Genomic DNA, 19,837 nt, shown 5'->3' on the forward strand with positions numbered 1-19,837 from the left:
ACCTGTGACAAGAAACCATTATTGTATGACTAAATTAAATAACTCCTTCTCTACAAACTTGAAAAGATTGATTTAGGCTTCCCAATTACATTTATTACACTAAGACAGCTGCCTATATATGTGGGACTGTAACTCCCATAATTTTATTTGGTTGGATGGAGATGATGGGACTTGCAGTTGAACAGGGTAGAGGATATCAGGTCCAGGAATATCATAGTAAGAGTAAATCAAGTGTTTGATCTCCCTGTTTTGGCTTGATTGGGATTTCTTAGGAATTTTATTGTATCAAGCTCATTGTGAAATGGTGTATAATAAAAGCTAGGCAGACATGGAGATCTGTGGCAGTCAAACCGGTAACCGTCTCATTTGACTACTTCAGCTGTTTAGGAATAAGTTGGATACTCATGTTAATCTTCTTCCATTTTTGGAGGTCTTTTATTATGTGTAGTCCTTCTGCCTTCTTAACCTTTCATGGCAATATGTTCCACAGAAATTAAATGGCATGTTTGGTTAAGAAGAAAAATGCTTCATTTTATTGCCAATCTGTCTTGACAGAAGCACGTGGTCTGAAACAAAAAACTATAATAAAAAATTCCAGATGCTCCTTCCATGCTTGGTCCAGCAATCTTGTTTTATCTGCATGAAAACCATCACTCAAAGGAAGGCAAAGGAGAGAATGAATTGTGGTTAGATCTGACTATTGATTATAAGAAGCCAATCTTCAAGAATAACAAAGGCAGGGTGTAATTTCAAATCACACCTGAATGTAGAATAACTCCTCTGCGACCATACCAACTGATACTGACATTGTTTTATCTTGGGAACCGGGTCATGTTTTAACATGTACTTGAAAAATAGTTCTCATTCTTTAAAGCTGTGCATTCCAGATTATCAAATAGTGTTGGATGATTGACTTTAATCTAGGATCATTAAGTGCCAAGACACTTCTGGAGTTGACTAAAAGAAAACGTGTTTTCATGATCTGTTTTTCCTTGTCCTACATTCCATATAATGAAGTTGACCTTTTCCCTTCCATCATTCTGTCAAATTCTGTAACACATTGCAATATTATTTTTATTTGGTTAGTTGCTACAGTGTTAGAGTTACGGTTTTATTTCAGTTTCAGTCAACCCTTTCTTATGATGGGATTGCTGCCAAATTAAAAAAAAAAAACAACCTCTCACAACACACCACAGCTGATTATTGTTATTAATTTTAGCCATTTAAACTGCAATCTGATGCTGATCTGCCTTGCCCTAACACCCGCTGAATTTAGTGAGACTTGTTTCTGGATAAGTATGAGTAAGATTGTATTAAGACTCCATAAATATGTGCATGAAGAAAAAGTATATTTGAAATAATTTGCCTTGTGTATGAAGGAATTCTTTATACTTGTGGGGAATCTATAGCCCCCTGAAGACATTCTTAAAACTATCTCTCATAGCCTCTTTTAGGTTTATGGCTTAGACTGCTGGGAATTGTAGTTGAATATCTCGGGGGGGGGGGTCCACAGTCGTCTTATTCTGAGTTTTCCATCTTCAGTTTAAGTTACTGCATTAATTGTGTGTGTGTGTTTAAATATTTAATAAAGGAGTGAAAGGCCTTTTTGATCATATCAATTTTGCAGTCTTAATTCAAAGTAATTCAGGAAGTATACAATGTAAATATTTTCTTATTAACAATGCTTGTTGCTACTTCTCTTTGTGATTGGTTATTACTTGTTTGTTTCTTCTATCTGTATCTTCCTCTATATTGTTAAAACATGACCAGACATGGTTTGGGATTCATGCAGGAAGTTAATTGAATCTCTCCCTGATCAGTTGATAATATCTCTGGTCTCTCTGGATCATCTCAAGTTCTGGTTTTCTCCTGTTGCACAGTTTTGGGCAAACAGCAGGAGAAGCTGAGAGCTGGAGTGAAGAAAAACACTCAGCATCACTTGGATTGGAGAGGACTTCAGTTTATTTTCCCAAGTTTATTTGAACCCATATTAGTAATACCCTTAGTTTTCAGTCCACTTTCTTACCTGCTGTAATTCCACCTTTTCTTCCATCTGTATTACTGTATATATAAGGTCAGTTCTCATGGAAAGGTACTTTTTCAACTACCTTGAGTTAAATGTTTATGTGATTTACAGATATATTGTGAGAAGGTAGTGCCAAAGAGGTAAGGCATTTTTTGGAAAACCAATTATTACCTAGCCGAGATTGGGGGATTATGCATCCAAAGGAGTGCTAATTTGTACACTACCACCAGTTTTCTGAAACCAACTGGCGAGCCCTAAGGCTTCTTACTAGCCTTTTTCTTCAGCCAGAAATGTCCCAGCTATAGATGGCTTTCCTTTAATCCCTCAACCACACACTAACATATTAAGTGTGACCAGAAGCCACTGACCATCCACTAGCTTGGGACTTTTAGTTGGATGGGGAACCCTGATGAAGAACCAATGCAGTGAAAGTAGACATTATAAAGTGATGAAGAAAGCAAAGGCTTTGTACACCCTCCTAATTTTATTTTAGCACTACAAGCAAGCTGAAAAAGAAATGAATACAAAACATGGAGTGCTTTCTTGAGCTCCTGGTGGAAAACAGAATCTACATCTAAGATGATAAAAGTGGTAGACTAGGACTGGGAGATCCAGCTTCAGCCCTGGAAGTTCACGGAGTGACTTTGGGCCATTCCCTCCACCGATCCAGCCCCACAGGGGATTTTTTGGGGGGGGGGGAAATGGGAAGGGAGAATGTTGCATTTGCCTTTCTGAGCTCCTGGCAAGATATAAATGTAGCAAACAAGCAAATTGTCCTTGTATTAGATAATTTTGGCTAGAAGAAAAGGAAGAAGGTTTCTAAAAAAGGCTTGGAAAAAATCAGCATAGCTGAAGTCAGCTGAATACTGTGCCTAATTCATGTAACTTAAGCAAAGCCAATGGAACAGCATGTAGTACAACTTCCTAGATTCCCTTTTCTCCCATTTGCTTTAGAGTCAGAAACATTATACTCCGAAACTACAGAACTAGAGCAGGAAGCCATATTCGACGAAAAGCCGCAGCCTATATTTATCTCACCAATTAGCCCCCAATTTGGAGGCTAGCAATTTGTCCTGCTAATTTGCAATGAATATGTCATGTTTTCATTTGTGCTATTCCCGTAGGGGTGGATTTATTTTATTTTAAATTTGGTTTTAGCCATTCCTAGGAATTAAAAAAAAAAAAAGAGGTTGAACATTCTTTCCAGAAGGGGAAATATGAATGGCTTTATTGTTGAATATGATTTGCCACAGTATGACTAATGGCTTGGTTGTGAGCTTCTGAGACTCTGGCAATATTCAGCTATGCAAAGGCATATACTGTATAGGATGTAATTTACTCAGGAAGAGGGAATAATTTAGGTGAGCCATATTCTCCACTTCAACCATTCCCAACCTAGTGTTCTTCAGATGTCTTGAACTTCAACTCTCAAAACTCACAGCTAGTGTCATTCTGTTGTTGCCCCACACATCTGGAGAGCACCAAGTTGGGGAAATTGCTCTTTCAGATGCTTATCCTTATGCAATATGACACGCAATATCCCAGTAATCTTTTCCCTTCAAAGGAGATAAAGATAGGAACGTACTTTATGATTTATAATTTAACTATGACGTTTGTTTAATGTTTTGGAAAACGGGAGACCTGCCCTAAAACCACCTGAAAAATACATTTGCTGAATGGAAACAGTTTATCATGATAGTAAGAAACAAAAAAAGAAAACAGAATGAAGGGCATGTAAAAAAGAATTTCTTAGTTTAATCCAACCTTTCTCCAGCCTCGGATCCTCCAGTTTTGTTGGAGCGCAGTGCATTGGCCTTGCTGGCTCGAAATTAGGGGGATTGTGGTCCAACATATCTGGCAAGTATCAAATTCTGAACGGCTACATTACTCAATTTTCCTAGCCCAGTTAGGATTATGCATACTTCTATGTTTTGCTTGCCCTGTTGTGACATTTTATATCCTGCCCCTTGTTCCAAGATGGAATTAGAGGTAGCACATGCAGGATTCCTGAAAGAGCTTCACCTAGGTATTAATGAAATCCAGAAATTTGCTGCATCGCACTCTTGCATATCATAGAAACAGCGTGTTATTTTATAAAACAAAACAAACAAAAAAACATGGCAGCTACATGTTTGCATTCCAGGACTTCAAAATGCTGTTCAACAGTTTGGGTCCCCAGCACAATCAGGGGAACTACAAAAATGAAACAAAATCGTCACCTTTGGAACACATGATGGATGCTCTAGTTAACAATCTGATGGCGGCTGGAACTGTATGTAATAGCTTCATTTCAGGCTTTACATGCTGCTGGATTGAGGCCCAATTTATATGAGCAGAAATGTAGCATTTCCAGAAACATTGAAGCCAAACAGGGTAGTAATGACAGTTCTGGGAAAACAATAGCCAATGCAGTACTTATTTATCAAACCTAAACTGACCGTATTGCCTTAGTTTACGTGGAATATTAAAAGTTGCTCCTTGACTAGTTGGTGCAACAACGGGCTTTGTGAGATGGGTGGCTATATAGATTAGAATAAATCAATAAATAAAGCTTTTAAATTTCTATTTGTTGAAATATTGTCATATCTACTGCTTGGAGTGAGCAATCTCCTCTCTCCTTTTTTGAGGCACTATGCTGAATTGTGAACTTAGTTCCTTCAGCCCCTAAACTGCCAAAAATGACGATTTCATAACTCTTTTCATGAGAGGAAGGCAACACCCAAAATTCAAGTGTTTGGGGATGCAGACGCTTTTCCTTGCAACGACCCTATTTCACGCTGAATCGCTGAACTTTACTGCCTGCTGGAATGCTTTAAACAGGGTGCTGTTCATATTCATGTGAATAATGCTTGCCATTTGCATGGAAATCTTGAGTGTGCAGGGCTTGATTTTGGCTTTTTCTGGGAAATGGAGGTGCATGCATATAAATCACAGTTTTATATTGCCTGTATCAAGAGCTATGCGGATAACACTCTACTTCTTCACGTGGCAGTCCTATAATGCCAACGGATGCTTATGCAGCTTTCAAGCCAACAAATCTTTCTCTCCCCCCCCCCCCAACAAACAACTGGTGCAATCATTAACCCAGAATATCCAATAAAGTATTCAGAAAGTATACACAGTCCAAACATCAGCTCATCTGAGTCTGTGCTACAGAATAACACATGTTCCTGTGCTGAGCCCATGGTACTCTCTAGCATCAAGAATGTGAATGATGGGTAACTGTCAGCAGGGAAGCAGGTCCGGGTTACAGGGATCAGAAGAACTGACCTAGCACTCGGAAAGCCTAAAAAATTACAGCTGTCTCTTGCATTTATAGCCATGTACCTCCTATTTGGAGAGGAGCAGTGCAAGTTTCTGTTATTTCTTATGCCCCTGAAGCTGCAGAAATATGGAAAGAGTAAAGATATGGACTGGGAATGCTGCTTTTCTTAAACTGGTCATTTTATAGAAGTAGGTAGCAGGTGGCTCAGGCAGTGAAGGACAGGAAGGCCTGGCACAATATGGGTCATGGGGTCACGAAGAGTCGGACACGACTTAACGACTGAACAACAAAGCAGGTGGCTCTCCATATGTTATTAGACTAATTCCCATTCAACATTAGCTATGCTGACTAGGATTCAGCCATACCTCCAGGGCCATAGATTGCCCATCTTTGATTTAATAACCTATAGTCATAGAACTTGATATCATGTTTTTCCAGTGCTCATGTAATTGTTGTTAAAGTAGAACTATGAATCGTTTGTCTGCCTTTTGTACTTCTTTCATCACATCTACAGATGAGAAATTCGGTTCTCAATATTCTGGGTCAAAGGCCAATTTGATGCATTTGTCTTTTATTTAGGTGTCAAACTGGTTTGCCAATGCAAGGCGGCGCCTTAAAAATACTGTCCGGCAACCGGATCTCAGTTGGGCTTTACGAATAAAGCTATACAACAAGTATGTTCAAGGAAATGCTGAACGACTTAGTGTAAGCAGTGATGATTCGTGTTCAGAAGGTTTGTTTTTAATACTTTTAAGCTGTCTATATACAAAGTCTGTAAAATTGAAAATTATTATTATTTCTCAAGAAGTTAATCGCCTTGTGTGCTGTTTTTGCCTTGATTTGTGTTCCTCAACTACATCTAATAAGCAGCATCTTTCTGGAGTTTTGAAGAAGAATGAATGCCTCTAGAAGTCACTTCAGAGATTAAAAGTATATTTATATCTGGATGGACTGTGGCATTTGCTTAAGATGCAATGATGGTTTTGTAGAAAAGAGAGGAGTCTTATGCCCACTTGTATACAGTCCTACAATAACTTCTCCCAAAGCTTAAATTTGGCATGAAAATGTCAATTTTTCTGAATTATTTGAACTAAGTCTGTCTTAAAGCCCAGTTATAAATGTATTAAGAGACAAGAGGGAGTTCACTGTATATTTGCAGAAAAATATTCGTTCTCTATAGCAACTGCAGCAATTCCACTACTGCAAAGATAAATTATGTGTGAAGTGAACCATGTCTTGTTTCTTTGGGGAACTGCCAAAAAGATAGTAGTGGGTAAATCATATAAGAAGTTATTTCTTTTTGGGGGGGGGATTTCGTTTCACCCTGCTTTAAAGGGGTGAGCCTTATATCTATAGATCTTAGTAAGAGGCTTATTCTTTGAGGTGCTCCATTTATGTTTAAAGGAAGTTAATGTAACCTTCACTTAGACTAGTTGGGAATTTGGGGAGTGGGGCAGGTTAGAGAAGGCTCTGCAAATGGATTTTAGAAAAGACCATTATGATAATGTCATCTGATCTCAGTTTTCCACTGAAAGCTTCCTTAGGAATATAGATATAAAGATACATAAGAAATGCTTCTGCTTGACTGTTCTTCTCTCTGCAGATGGTGAAAACCCTCCACGAAATGAAGGAGGATACAACACACAAGTTCATCATACTGTGATTAAAACGGAAAGTTCTGTCATAAAATCTGGAGTAAGACCAGAAGGAAGCGCCAATGAGGATTATGTAGCACCTCCTAAATACAAAAACAGCTTATTGAATCGCTACCTGAATGACTCGTTAAGACATGTCATGGCCACAAATGCAGCCATGATGGAAAAAACGAGACAGAGAAATCATTCGGGATCATTTAGCTCCAATGAATTTGAAGAAGAACTGGTGTCACCATCATCCTCCGAGACTGAAGGAAATTTTGTCTACCGGACAGGTATGCTCCTGTTCCCCAAGACCCTCTCCCTTTTCTTGTTTCTTCATAATTATTCCTATTTTTGCAACAGGGCTGCTTTAGGATGAGTGTGTGTGAGTTAACCAAGAATCCTCTTAATAGCTCCTGCTATAAATCAAGTTTGAGAATCACACTTTAATTCAAGATTATGAAAATAATTAATCGGTCTACATTTATTTAGTGAAACAACTTCTCTGTGAATGGTCGGGACTCGTCCTTGTTCTGTATAAGCGTCTGGAACAGTGCTCTTAATGTGAAGCTTAAATAAAATGCAGGATCTCTCTGAGCAAGTGAAGCATAAATTATTCTTCCTATATATTTCTCCCTTCAAGAAAGGAGTAAAAGGATACACGTAAGGACAACCAAAATCAGTTGCTACTGATGACTAATATCTCAGAGTTTAGGAGACCAATGCTGAAATTAATACTGTAGTTCAGTATTTATATTTGTAAGAAAAGCTAGGTTTCACTGAATGTCTGAGGTTAGAAAGCCAGCATTAAAAGAATACCTTTCCACCATAGTAAAATCACCCTCAGTTCCAATTGGTGTCCTTGCCAATATAATAAGTCTTGTTAACGGGGTTGCTTGGGGGCTTTAGGGCTTTAAATTAATGGGGCTTTAGGGCTTTCTTAAAAGCAGGCAGAGATGAGGTCTGATACACTTGAAATGGCAAAGCACACTATTTGATGTGAGGCTCTACAGGAAAGGCTGTTTTCTATTTGGTCAAACTTTGTAGCACTCAGAGAAAGTTAAGAGGGAAAGGTCTCAGTTCTGGGCAGACTGACATGAGTGAAGAAATCTTTTCAATATTTTGATCCCAAATCAAGATGCGTTGGCTCCATCGTGCTACTGCTTAGTCTATTTGCAACCTTCTGCCATTTGGTTAATTGTTCTGAAGGCCTTGGACTTTGGCCTAGATGTTCAGTGCCAACAACTTGAGTGGTTTGGATTAATGGTCTGGCTTAGTATCAAACAGTTCCATATGAGAAATCCTCTTCTTGTCTGTTTTGTTAATAAATATGAATCCTATATTGTTCATCTGTTGCATCATGACAAAATTATGTTCCTCCGAGCTGCACTGGTCCATTAATTTTGGCCTGTTTAGGCCTGCCATAGGCTGCATGTATGTGCACTTCTGAATACAGTGGAAACCTGAACATTTGAATGTTTCCCAAACTTCCTAATGAAATCCATGGATATAAATCTGCTTGTTTCAGCCTGTCATTAAGCGTTTTACACTCATATGTGGGATTCATTCTTCCACTCTCACATATTAACCTTTGTCAGTTCTTTCACAGTCCTTTCCCCAAGGTCTTGCAACCTTTTTATAATTCTTGTCTCACCTTCCAGGGTTTTGCTTTAAAGTAAACCCCAAGTTAAAGCTCTATATCCCTAAAGTAAGAAAATAGATTTGCCCCTCTTTAAAAAAGGCTTTCCTTTTTCATTCTTTCCTGTCCATCCTAATGTATATTTCAACTAAAGGATGTACACTGTAATTTACCATCCAGCTCCCCACCCCACCCTGCACCTTCCAACCCCCAGGTTTTTTCACTTTTCAAATATATCAGGGCTACAATTCCAAGTTTAATAGGTATGTACATTTAAGGGAGAACAGGTTTCCTAGAAACCGAATGGCTATAAAAATATCACAAGATATTTGGGAAAGGACTATGAAAAGTTGGTGAGAGAAGACTGGACAACAGACCATAGTATGCTGAAATATGAGGAGATCTTCTTTAGCTGAAAATATATGTGGGGTGAGTGGTGGGGAGGGGCAGGTTGAAGTAAGAAAAGCCAAATGCCATGTCAGCTGTGAATTCTGAGAGAGATAATTTGAAATATCTGTGAGATCTGATTGGGGATAGTTGTTATAGGCCATCTATATCTTGATGCCTATATTTTCAAAGAATGATTCTTTCAACAAGTTTATTCCTTCCTTTATTGTTTGGATAAAAATTAATAATAATAACTCATCCCTTTGATCTGGACCCTTGGATCTTCAATCTTCTGTAGATCTTCCATTTAAGTTAAAATTATTATGCTTTCCATCCAAGTCTTGGGTTGAGCAACGGACTTTCCTTGAAGTGTATTAATAGTTCTAAAAGGTTTTGTGTAAAGTAGGAGCTGTGGTTGTCTAATTTAAGTGTTTTCCAAGTGAAATCGCTTGGTTTTTGAATGCTGTTTTTCAACATTCCAAGTGCATTTGGTCTACATTATGTGATAATCCTCTGCCAAATTTTAGTTTAAAATGATTGTTGCTCAAATGAGCACACAGTGACTTAAGACATGTGAACTTCTGGTTTTTGATACTTATACAATTGGAATTTAAAAATGGGCATACTCTTGAGTAATAGACTTGTTACTGGATTTGGCCTCTTTTCTGCCAGCTATTTAGCTTTGACTGGGAACTGGAGGAACTTCCTGAAATGGCTGGGGCATCCGTATACCAATCACTACAGTGGGAACAAGCTGAACATTTGGAAAAACAAGCTATAAATTGTTACACAATCATGCTAATGTCTCTCTATGTGTGCAGGATTAGTGCTATATATAAATTTCTTCCTTTGCATGTACTCTTGAAAAGCATAAAGCAGTATGTTTAGATAGACAAGTTTAACGTTCATAGGTACATTTTTTTCTGGACAAACTCAAGTTGCGAGACAAAAGACATTATATAATACACTGATGTTATTTTAAAGCAGGGATACACTTTGGGGAGGGAAAAGATAAGGCTCTTAACCAGCATGCTGGAAGCCACAGTCAAAAATGTGTGTGTTGAAAGAGGTCAAAGAAATGGGTGGGGCTAGGACAAAACTTAATTTAATTAACTAAATTACTCTTCCTGTTATTTCCCCCTTTTAAAAGTTATCATTTGGTAGCAGTATTTTAAAGTGCTTTGTGGGCTCACTCAAGGCTTTAAGGGCCTCAAATTGTGCAACCCACTTAAAAGCTAAAAACCCCATGCTTCTAATTTCTAAATATGTTTTATAATTCTATTACCTCTCCTACAAATGCCAGGCCAATAATTTAGATTTTCTGAAAATGTCTTAGAGCACCATTTTCTTGATGTGTTGTGATTTTCTGGTATCTTTCATAACTTTACATATGAGAATGCTGTTGAAAATGTAAAGGGTGACCTATTCATGTATTCTTACTTCTGTTTAGGTAATCTGGATTATGTAACAAAATATATACTGCTGGTATAAATAGTCAGATTACGTGCATCATCAAGTTATGCGGGATCCTGTCAGCTCCGCTAGGTAGGCCAGACCAGGAATTCAGGCCCACAGGAAGGCTAGAACTACCTTGGCTACATCAACAAAACCTTGCAAGTCTGGCTATTCTACATCTCCCTACACACACACACACACACACACACACACACCACCCCGTTTCCAAATATTATCTAGTTTACCAGGGCTTAAAAAATGTTTCAGTTCCCTTTGCCTAATTAATGGTCCTTGCCACAAGATCATCTTCCTTACTCTCTACAGACTTCAAAAGACTGAGCGGATCCATTCATACACAGATACTCCAAGTCCAGCCCTCCCCCACTTGGGACCTCCAGATACCTTGGACTTTAATTCCCACTGTCCCTCTAGCTGCCCTAGTGTCTTCCAAGTATATTGTTCTAATTAAGTTGTAACACTGAAGAGAAAATGTGGATTCCACTTATAAGGTGAACAGACTCATATTTGCAGGAATGTGCAAACTGGCTTTTTAACCAATTAAAGTGTTGACCACTGTTTGACTTTGCATGCCTCACAAGAGCACGCTAATCAGAATGAGGCACTGTCAGTTACTATGTAAAAAGGACGAACCAGTTACTCCAGCATTTATTTCTCTGAGAAGTCTCTTCCCTAACTGAAAATGATTCGCGCGCATAAACCTTTTCTATTCCTTCTGTTAATCTCTATATGCAATTTTGCTTCCTGGTGGTGAGGAAACATTGAGGGCGTATGCCATATCCAATAAGCATGCATGGATATGGTCTCAATTTGGGATAACCCCCTCTGCATGGTGTCCCTGCAGATACCTCCTTTGACAACCATCAAGTTCCATGCCATACCTGCCTTTTTTTTCTTTTTTAGAATTTTTTTTTTTTTATAGGAAGTGGCATGCAAAGCATTATCAAAGCCTTGAGTCTTTCTGATTTGGCAGCCATTTGAGATTAATAAATAAATAAACAAAACATTTCCAATGCTGTTTCTGGGCTGCACATACGTTATGTAGGAATTATGTAGAAAATAAAGAAGTGGTGAGTGCTTGTAGCCAATGCTTTGTTGGAAATTGCCCACCTGTCCAGAAAAAAGGACAAATGTAAGCCACGGTTCTGGGAAGCATCATAAAGTGCTAGTGGAATGGCAAGAAGTTACCTCACCATTTGCCTTTGATAAATAGTAGGTTTGTGACTGACAGGCCCACCATGGCAGCCATTTTATGAGGGAGTTACAAATGTACTTCAGAGCATCGACTGCCTCATATTTGGATCAGGCTTCCCTAACTAAGTGCACTCCAGATTTTTTGACCTTCATATCCCAGATTCATATCTCAATCAGCATACTCCTACAATTATGCTTTGCATGTATTATAAGCTACATATGCGGATGTTTTTATTGCGGGGTGTGTGTGTGTGTAACTTAGATTGCTTTTTTTTCCTAGACTGGAGTAGTGTATGTATGTGAGAAAAAAACAGAGGCAGGTAGACTATGTAAGTTTCCATGGCACTTCCAGATACCATGCACTTGCTCACAGATTAGGGGTGGTGGTGTTCAGTTCACATGGTAATGTTTGACCATGTGTCCTATTAGAAACTAAATGGCTTCAGGGAATACCTAATAACAGAGCTTTAAGAACTCTTGTGTTGAGAGATGATGAGCAGTAGATCAACAGAAGCAAAGTCTTTGGCTTGTTTGTGTTTGTGGTACTCAAGGAGCTCAGGAATGATGACATCTGGAAAAAACTGCTCTCAAAACTGATCAATATTCAGAATTTGAAAGTGGTGGTTTTCTTTTAGGTGTTTATGTGGAGTAGAATTTTGTGGCTTCTGGAATTGTTTTTCTTACTTACTCCTTAGCTTTTCTTTCACTCTTTATTTTGCTCTTAAGTTTATGGCATTGAATCTTTAGCATCTTCCATTGCAGTAGATTGCAAACCACAATTCCCAATAGCCATTCTTAAAGGTTAGATTACTCTATGTCTAACTGGTAGACTTTTCATTATATGTCAGATTTATAGATATTTTATCTTGTTCATCTTGCCAATATTTTTTTTCTTTCCAGTTAATATTTGTGAAATAAAACTATCCTTTTTTTTTTTTTTTTTACAAAAAATGCGGCTGTAAAGTGTATTCTTCTTTCACAACTGTTTAAAACTTGACAAAAATCCTCATGTGAGCCACCTCTGAACATCTGCACTGCATTTTTGTGGAATATGTTGCAGATTTCTCTATAAGAAACAGGGATGAAGATAAATGCCTGCCACTGCAAAATGAAAAACCCTAAAGCAAAATGAGCATTTGAATATCAAGTACAGCATAAGTCACATTTCTGATAGATACAGTACCTGTTTGAAATGCTGCAGCATCAGCTGGTTAAAAGATGGGGCTATTTGTGCCATAGAAGTTTTTAAGTTCTCCCTTTAATGTAATGTAGGATTATCATGATCAGTTGTAAGAGATATAGTGCAGCCTTAGAGAAAAAGATTACTTTTGCATAGCATTTCTTGACATGGGCAGCATTTTTGCTAATCCAAGGTTTGTCCTTTGCTGCTGCGTGTCCCCACCAGTTTGTCCAGTCAGCTGATTAAAGTCCAGCTTAGCCATAGCATAGTGAGATGCCTTGTATAGTGAGATGGGTGGCATATATAAATTTGAAAAATAAATAAATAAATGATGTTTTGAGAACCGTCCTGCAAACTTAATGTTGAAGCTGCAATTGATGAGAATTCTCATTTCATTCTATCTGCCAGCTCTGCAGCTCGCTTGCTCTCCTGCCCCAAGAGGCTAAAGAACTGTGGAATTTGTTTCCAAATTGCCTTGCTTTTTGAAGCGACTTTTTGCCTTTGCTGAAAAAACAAAGACAGCAAGGCAGCAACAAAGATGGAAGGATGTTGCTCTGGTGGGCTGCTGAATTTTGTGTCCCTCTCTCGGTCAGCCAAAGTGGTGGGCCCCTGGGAATAGCAAGCACTGTAAGGATGTTACTGCTAAGGTCCTTTCGGAAGAAAGCTAATGTGCTTCTTTGGGGAGATAACCAAAAGATTCTATGGAAGTACCCTAACAGGTTTTCTTGAATAAAAGTGATATCGGTTGGTTATTTCTATTAATACTGAACCCATATATCTGCGGATAAGGCCATATCATTTATCAAGCTGAAAGCAATGGTTCTGATTTAAAAATCAGCCACTCTTAAAAGAACTGAACTACACCACTATTATTACTTTAAAAATTGATAAAACATCTATACATGCATGACTCCTTCCTTTATAGAAAACATGCATCCAAATTGTGGTTGAAACATACACTTCTTATGGATTTCTCCCTTTATATCCCTAAGGCCTAATTCTGACATAACAGGAAAGAGTGGTTTCCTTTTATGTAAATGAGCAATGGTGAACCCCTTAGGTTCTTTTTTGTTCACTAGTGGAGATCAGAAGCATATGCTTCTATTTTTAAACTAACGATTTAAGCTTACGAGGAGCTCCTCCTCCTGCCACATTAATGTGCTTTCTTTCAGACTTCATGCTGCCCTTGCTGCTAAGCCCAGGTCTGCCTCAGCAACAAGGCTGACATGTGGTGCCACTCTCACATGTTTAATGCAGGACAAGCTAAGGAAGTGATGGCTGGATTCCCCCAGCGCCACCTGCTGGTGGAAAAAGTAACCACCAGTGGTTCTCCCAAAGTGAGGAGATGAGTTTTGACAGGTGGCTAGACCCAGGGGTTTGGACACCTATCAAAACCAGGTCTTGAAATGGTTAATCCACAAGGAGAGGTTGCGTAGTAAAGCAGGCAATGCTCTTTTGATTTTCTGGGTAGCACCCATTCTTGCAGACAAGCTTCCGTTCCTGTGGGTCTGTGTGATTGGATTCAGGGGGAGGGCCCAGTGTGAAAGTAATCTACCCTCCCACTAGGGAAAAAAAAACAGTATGGCCCTTGTAAACAGGACCAAGGGACTAAGGTGAGGAGGCACACCTGCAGAAGCTCTACAGGTGGTTAAGGGGAGCTAGGCAGATTGCATCCCCTGACAATGTCTTCCCTTGCTTCATCATAGAGGCCATTTGTACAGCAAGACTTGTGTTAAAAGAAGAGGGAGAACACTACTGCTAAACTAAAACAGCTAAATACAAAGGTCTCCTGCCTGTGAGGTGGGTTGAAGATGAGTCTCTTAAAAACAGATAATGCAGCATCTTTATACCATGAGAATGAGTGCTAAACATGGGATTAACCAAAGTAGGTAGAAGTATATTTTAAAGGAAGAACAAACGACGTTTTCCCTCTTCGGAGAACACTTTTTAAAAATTAGCCTCTGAAGATCTCTAATAGCATGGATAGTGATGTGGTGATATTTACACTAATGCTTTTCTATTTTGGGGTTGGATGGGCACTTCTTTTAATCCAAAATTAGTTTATTAAGCCCTATAGGGCCTCAACACACTACTCTAGCCCTTTTCCCCTCTCCAGCACAGGGGAGATTTGCTAGATGATGTTGTCCAGGATGTTGAAGGGCTCCAGGGATTGCAAAAAAAAGGAGGTGGGTGGCCATATGCAACTTTTTTCACATCACTTATCAATGTTTGGCATTGGGTCCAGATATGGGTCTACCCTGTATGTGATGAAAGTTGATTATCTTCCCTAATTATATAGAAAGGAGCAGTTGTTTGCTTAAAGACTTTAAACACCAAAAAGGTCCATGGCTGAAAAATGTAGAACACTCTTAGTGATTTACTTTGCTTCCTCATAACACCCCCACCTCAAATCACTAAAAAAAAATTGGAAGTGTTTTTCTTTCAATTGGATACGTGTCTAGTATCTGACTTTGCTTGAGTGAAAAAGTGCTGGTAGGGTAGATTGTAGGAACTAGGGCTGATTTACATCTAGTACATTTATGTTGGTCTTATTATGGGATGGAGAAAGAGCCATATTTAAATGTATACTCCTATTGCCTTCCATTTTGATTTGGCCCAACTAAGTTGCTTCCATGGGACTTAGTCATGCTTTATTGCTCCTGAATTGGAGCCAAGAAATATTCTTGTAATCTATATCGGGGTAAGGCAGCCAGTGATCCAGACAATAAAGCACGACATTCTAACATTTCTTATATTCCTCCTGCTATGCTGACCTACATGAAATTTTTCCAGTACTTAGACTACTTTTAGGCCAGCAGCCAATAAAATTAATAAAAAGAAATCAGCATGCAAAAATAGGATATTTAAAAAGTGTGAAAACTGGAAAAGAAAATGGAACCTTCTATGAACAATAAGAGTTGCTGATTTAACTTTAAACCTGCTTTATGGCTGACTAGGTCAACAATTCTGTCTTGTTGGGGAGGGGGATATTAGGTTTCTATGCTATCAGTCAAATTTCATTAGAGATCTAGGTTCATACACATCAGATTTCGAAAATGGGCTTCTTAGGATGAGGTTAGGGCAATCCTGTTCTGTTTAACTATTGGTTGCAAATAACTCTGATTTCATAGCATTCTTGGTGGTAGGAAGTTCTTGTCCAATCCATATAAAATATAATACATAGGGATGGAATGTCTTATAGGCCAACACATGCTACTGGTGTGGTGGTGGTGATGTTGCTTCACCCACATCTATCTCAGTAGGGGATTTATGTGGTCAGTAGCCATTTTCACTTAAGTGAAAACCCCAGTACAGGGGAGGACATTTGAAACTCCAGGGCAGGGATGTTTCCAAGCGTGGTTCTGGTGAAAATTGCCTCACTCAGTTCTTATTATACCTGGAGGAAGGGAGGCTATCACTGGTAGCAATGACAACTCTTTCTCTCTTTCTCTTTTGCTCTTTCTCTTTCTCTCTTTTTCTTTCTCTCTTTCCCTCTTCTCCTTCCTTCCTTCCCTCCCTTGAAGGTTCTTTCTTTTCTGCATGCTTTGAAACCAAATTGGAAATAACTGTCTGGTTTTTAAAAAATTTTTTTAAATAATGCTTCAAAACTGATTATTCTCCTCTACCTATGATTGGTTTGAGTATTCCAGTTTTGGCTTTCAGATGTGGTTTAATGCAGTGTTTTTCAACCTTGGCAGCTTGAAGATGTGTGGAGTTCAACTCTCAGAATTCCCCAGCCACACATCTTCAAGTTACCAAGGTTGAGAAACACTGGTTTAACACATACCTTTTCAGCACTGTACTGCCAGTCTCAATGGCTAGTGTCCTTTTTTCCCCCTTTAAATCTCTTTTATCAAGAGAATCTGCGAGAGAATGTTGTCACCCATTCAAGTGTGAACCATTCTGTGAAAACCATAGAGTTAATCTCATGCTCAGGAGAATTGGAGTGAACCAAAAACACATACTAGTGCAGTTTTGCCAAATCGTATCTCTTCCAAGGAGTTTGGAACAACAGTTCTCAGAATTTTTGCCTGGAAATTCTGGAAGTTGTAGTCTCAATGCATTAAGAGAGCATCAGGTTGGGGAAAGCTGCACAGTTGGAAACAAGACATATCATTAAAGTAATGCCCAAAATATAAATCCTGAGAGAGAGGATTGGTCAGGAATAGAGGATACTGTATTTCTTGGCAGGACACCTAAGAAAAGGGGGCGGGGGGGGCATAAAAACTTCATTTATTTCGGGGAAAACGTCTGACTTCAAACCTCGTATCTGGAATGGCGTTCTTTGTGTTTCAGGTTGTTTCCATTGCTTAATGTAAACAAAACAACTGCAACTCACAATCTGGTAAATTCTGTCTGTACCACTGTCTGTTGGATCTGTCCGTATCCCTCGTGTAATATTAGCCCATCACAGCGCTGTTGGTACTCATGTGTTTAAAGCTGTATCAATATTTCCATCAAAAAAGCCTTTCTAAAACATACACAGCCAAGCTTCTCTGATCCAGCTGTAAAAATTCAGTCTGGCTTGAAACTTGGCAAAGCAGCAGACGCATTCTCCCATCTACACAGAATGGATTTAAGCAGGTATGTCTCAACGATACCAGGCTTTGCATTAACGGAAGCAATTTAAAGGGAGTAGAGGTACCTGAAAAAAGGAAAAATAGCCTCTCTTGCAGACCTGGTTGCAAAACAGGAGTTTAAATACCTTTTATTCTAATGCAGTGTTTAGCAACACTGAGTCAGTAAATCATAGCAACTGGTGCTGTTGCCTTCTGTGAAAGTGGACTTTTTTTCCACTTTGCTGTGGCCTTCTTTTTTCTGTCATTTCTGTTGAGCAGATGATTGTTATATTTTTTTCTTGCAAACAATGACCCATGCTTCTGTTTTCTAATCCTCCTGTGTAAGGTTATCAATTACTCACCTATGCATTAATAGAGAGCCAGTTTGGTGTAGTGGTTAAGGCACCAGGCTCGCAACTGGGAGATCATGAGTTCTAGTCCTCTCTTAGGCACAAAGCCAGCTGGGTGACCCTGGGCCAGTCCCTCTCTCTCAGCCCTAGGAAGGAGGCAATGGCAAACCACTCCCGAAAAACCTGGCCAAGAAAACTGCAGGGACTAGTCCAGGCAGTCATCAGGAGTCAAAAACTGACTCCAAGGCAAAAAAAAAAAAAAAAGTATTAATGCCATCTGTACTTTTTCCAACTGAATAATTGCAAATTATTAGAATGTGACTGTGAAGGCCCTAGACCTGACCCCAGATATATCTTTTCTGACATTTCATAGTCTTCCATAGCCTTTACCTTCACTCTCAGTGGTCTCAGTAGGGGTGCTTATGAGCAGTTTCAAAAGGTATCAAAAAATGTCCCACAACTAAATATTATTATTGCAAACACACCTGGCATAATTTAATCAGATATGCTTGCATTTAACAGCAATTAGTTTTGAAAAAAAATCTTAAGCATTAATTCACTTTAAATTGTTCTGATGGGTTGCTTTTAAAATGATAAAATTTTCAATGAGGGATGTTTTTCTGGGGGGGCAAAAAAAACCAGAAGTGTTTTCAAGTGGGTTTGAAGTTTTAAAAATATTTTTTCAAGTAATAGAAAGATGTATTTTTTTCTCTCTCTTCTGTCCTTTGTGCTAATACATCTTTGTCTACTTTGGGATCTTTGTACGTTTTGCTGTCACAGGATGGTTATTCAAAGCCATAGGCAATGAATCAATATGGTGCTATCTGCTTGTGCAAATCCTGTTTCCCTTTAGGGATTTGTGGTTCATGTTTGATTTCCCCTAATTTAAGGGAAATTTTTTTAAAGTATTTTGTTGAAACTGGCCATTTGTCCCTAGTCATGATAGCAGAGAGACTTGGTGATGGAAGCTTTCAGCTAATTCTTGTGTTCTTGTAGCACGTACCAGTCCATCTTCAAAAGAGGACTTATGGTAAACCCCTCATTCCAATAAAGCCAACAGAAGCTTCTGATTTCAATACATCTGGATTGAACCACAAAATTAAAGTGTTTCTTTTTTATCCCTATTTACCTTCTGCTTTATGTTCTAACTGGCAGTATATCAAAACCATGAAACAAAATGTTTCCTGTGCTGTCTGTGATAGCTGTTGAGAATATTGTGTCTTTATAGGAAATTAATAACATTGAACCAAAAAAAGACTGGCTCTCACACACAAGTGCATATACAGGGTGGGGTGCAATGAGTGTGTACATGTTGCCCTTATTCCTAGAGGCTTTATATCTTCGTATAATTCCTGAGATTGACTCAGAAGCTTGTCAGTCTGAAAATCAATGAAGAGGACTTTGGGAAATGCAGACAACAAAATGTAACCAGATTTCTAGTAGCAGCAAATGCAGGGCAGCAATTGCCGTTTTCACTGTCCAAAAGCAAATTGAGCCATAGTTTGATCAAACAGAACATGAAAGCATAGCTCACTGACGTGGTTTCCTTTCTTACTACTGTTGAGATTAATGGAATTCACATGTTATTTCTTTTCATTGCAAAAGGTTCTTTTAACCTGCATTCAAATATGAATTGGTCCACCAAATGGACCATTAAGTATATTATTGATCATATTTTTATTCATTAAGAAATAAATAAAATATCAAGTGAGTTTTCTGACATTATTTATCATTTAATATCATTTAAATGAATAATTGCAGGTTATTTTCTCTTACTTAATTGCTCTGAAAATTACCCAGTGATGACCCAGGCTTTTCATGGATTGGCTATCAGCTACCAAATAAATGACTATTGTTTATATTTAATTTATAAGCCTGTTGTTAGAGTAATTCCTATGAACATTTAGTTATTATGTGGCTGTTAAAAAGTCTCTGCTGAGACTTAAGTGTTGCTCAACCCAGCTTTGCAAAGGAAGAATGATAGATGTTTCTTTTTTTTCTGTGCTTATATATAGTTTTTCTGTATTAAAAAATAGGAATGCTACATGAGTAAATAAACAGTAATATACAGAACACTAATAGCTAATGTCAACCATAAAATTAACTCAGAAATATGTTTATGTAGTT

At 38.5% G+C, this 19,837-nt stretch overlaps 1 protein-coding gene across 1 annotated transcript in view; it reads left to right on the plus strand.

Moving 5' to 3' along the window:
- MKX (mohawk homeobox) overlaps positions 1-19,837 on the plus strand; it is a 60,029-nt gene that overhangs the window by 13,156 nt on the left and 27,036 nt on the right. Inside the window, exons 4-5 of the mRNA XM_088150411.1 lie at positions 5,871-6,024; positions 6,895-7,221. Of these exons, the coding sequence (XP_088006537.1) occupies positions 5,871-6,024; positions 6,895-7,221 (481 nt within the window). The remainder of the gene's footprint in view (positions 1-5,870; positions 6,025-6,894; positions 7,222-19,837) is intronic.

Source organism: Python bivittatus, unplaced genomic scaffold (genome assembly GCF_059951505.1).
Source record: "Python bivittatus isolate LINGU-HERP-01145 unplaced genomic scaffold, Pbiv_v1 ctg000610_np1212, whole genome shotgun sequence".
Classification (NCBI taxonomy): Eukaryota; Metazoa; Chordata; class Lepidosauria; order Squamata; family Pythonidae; genus Python; species Python bivittatus.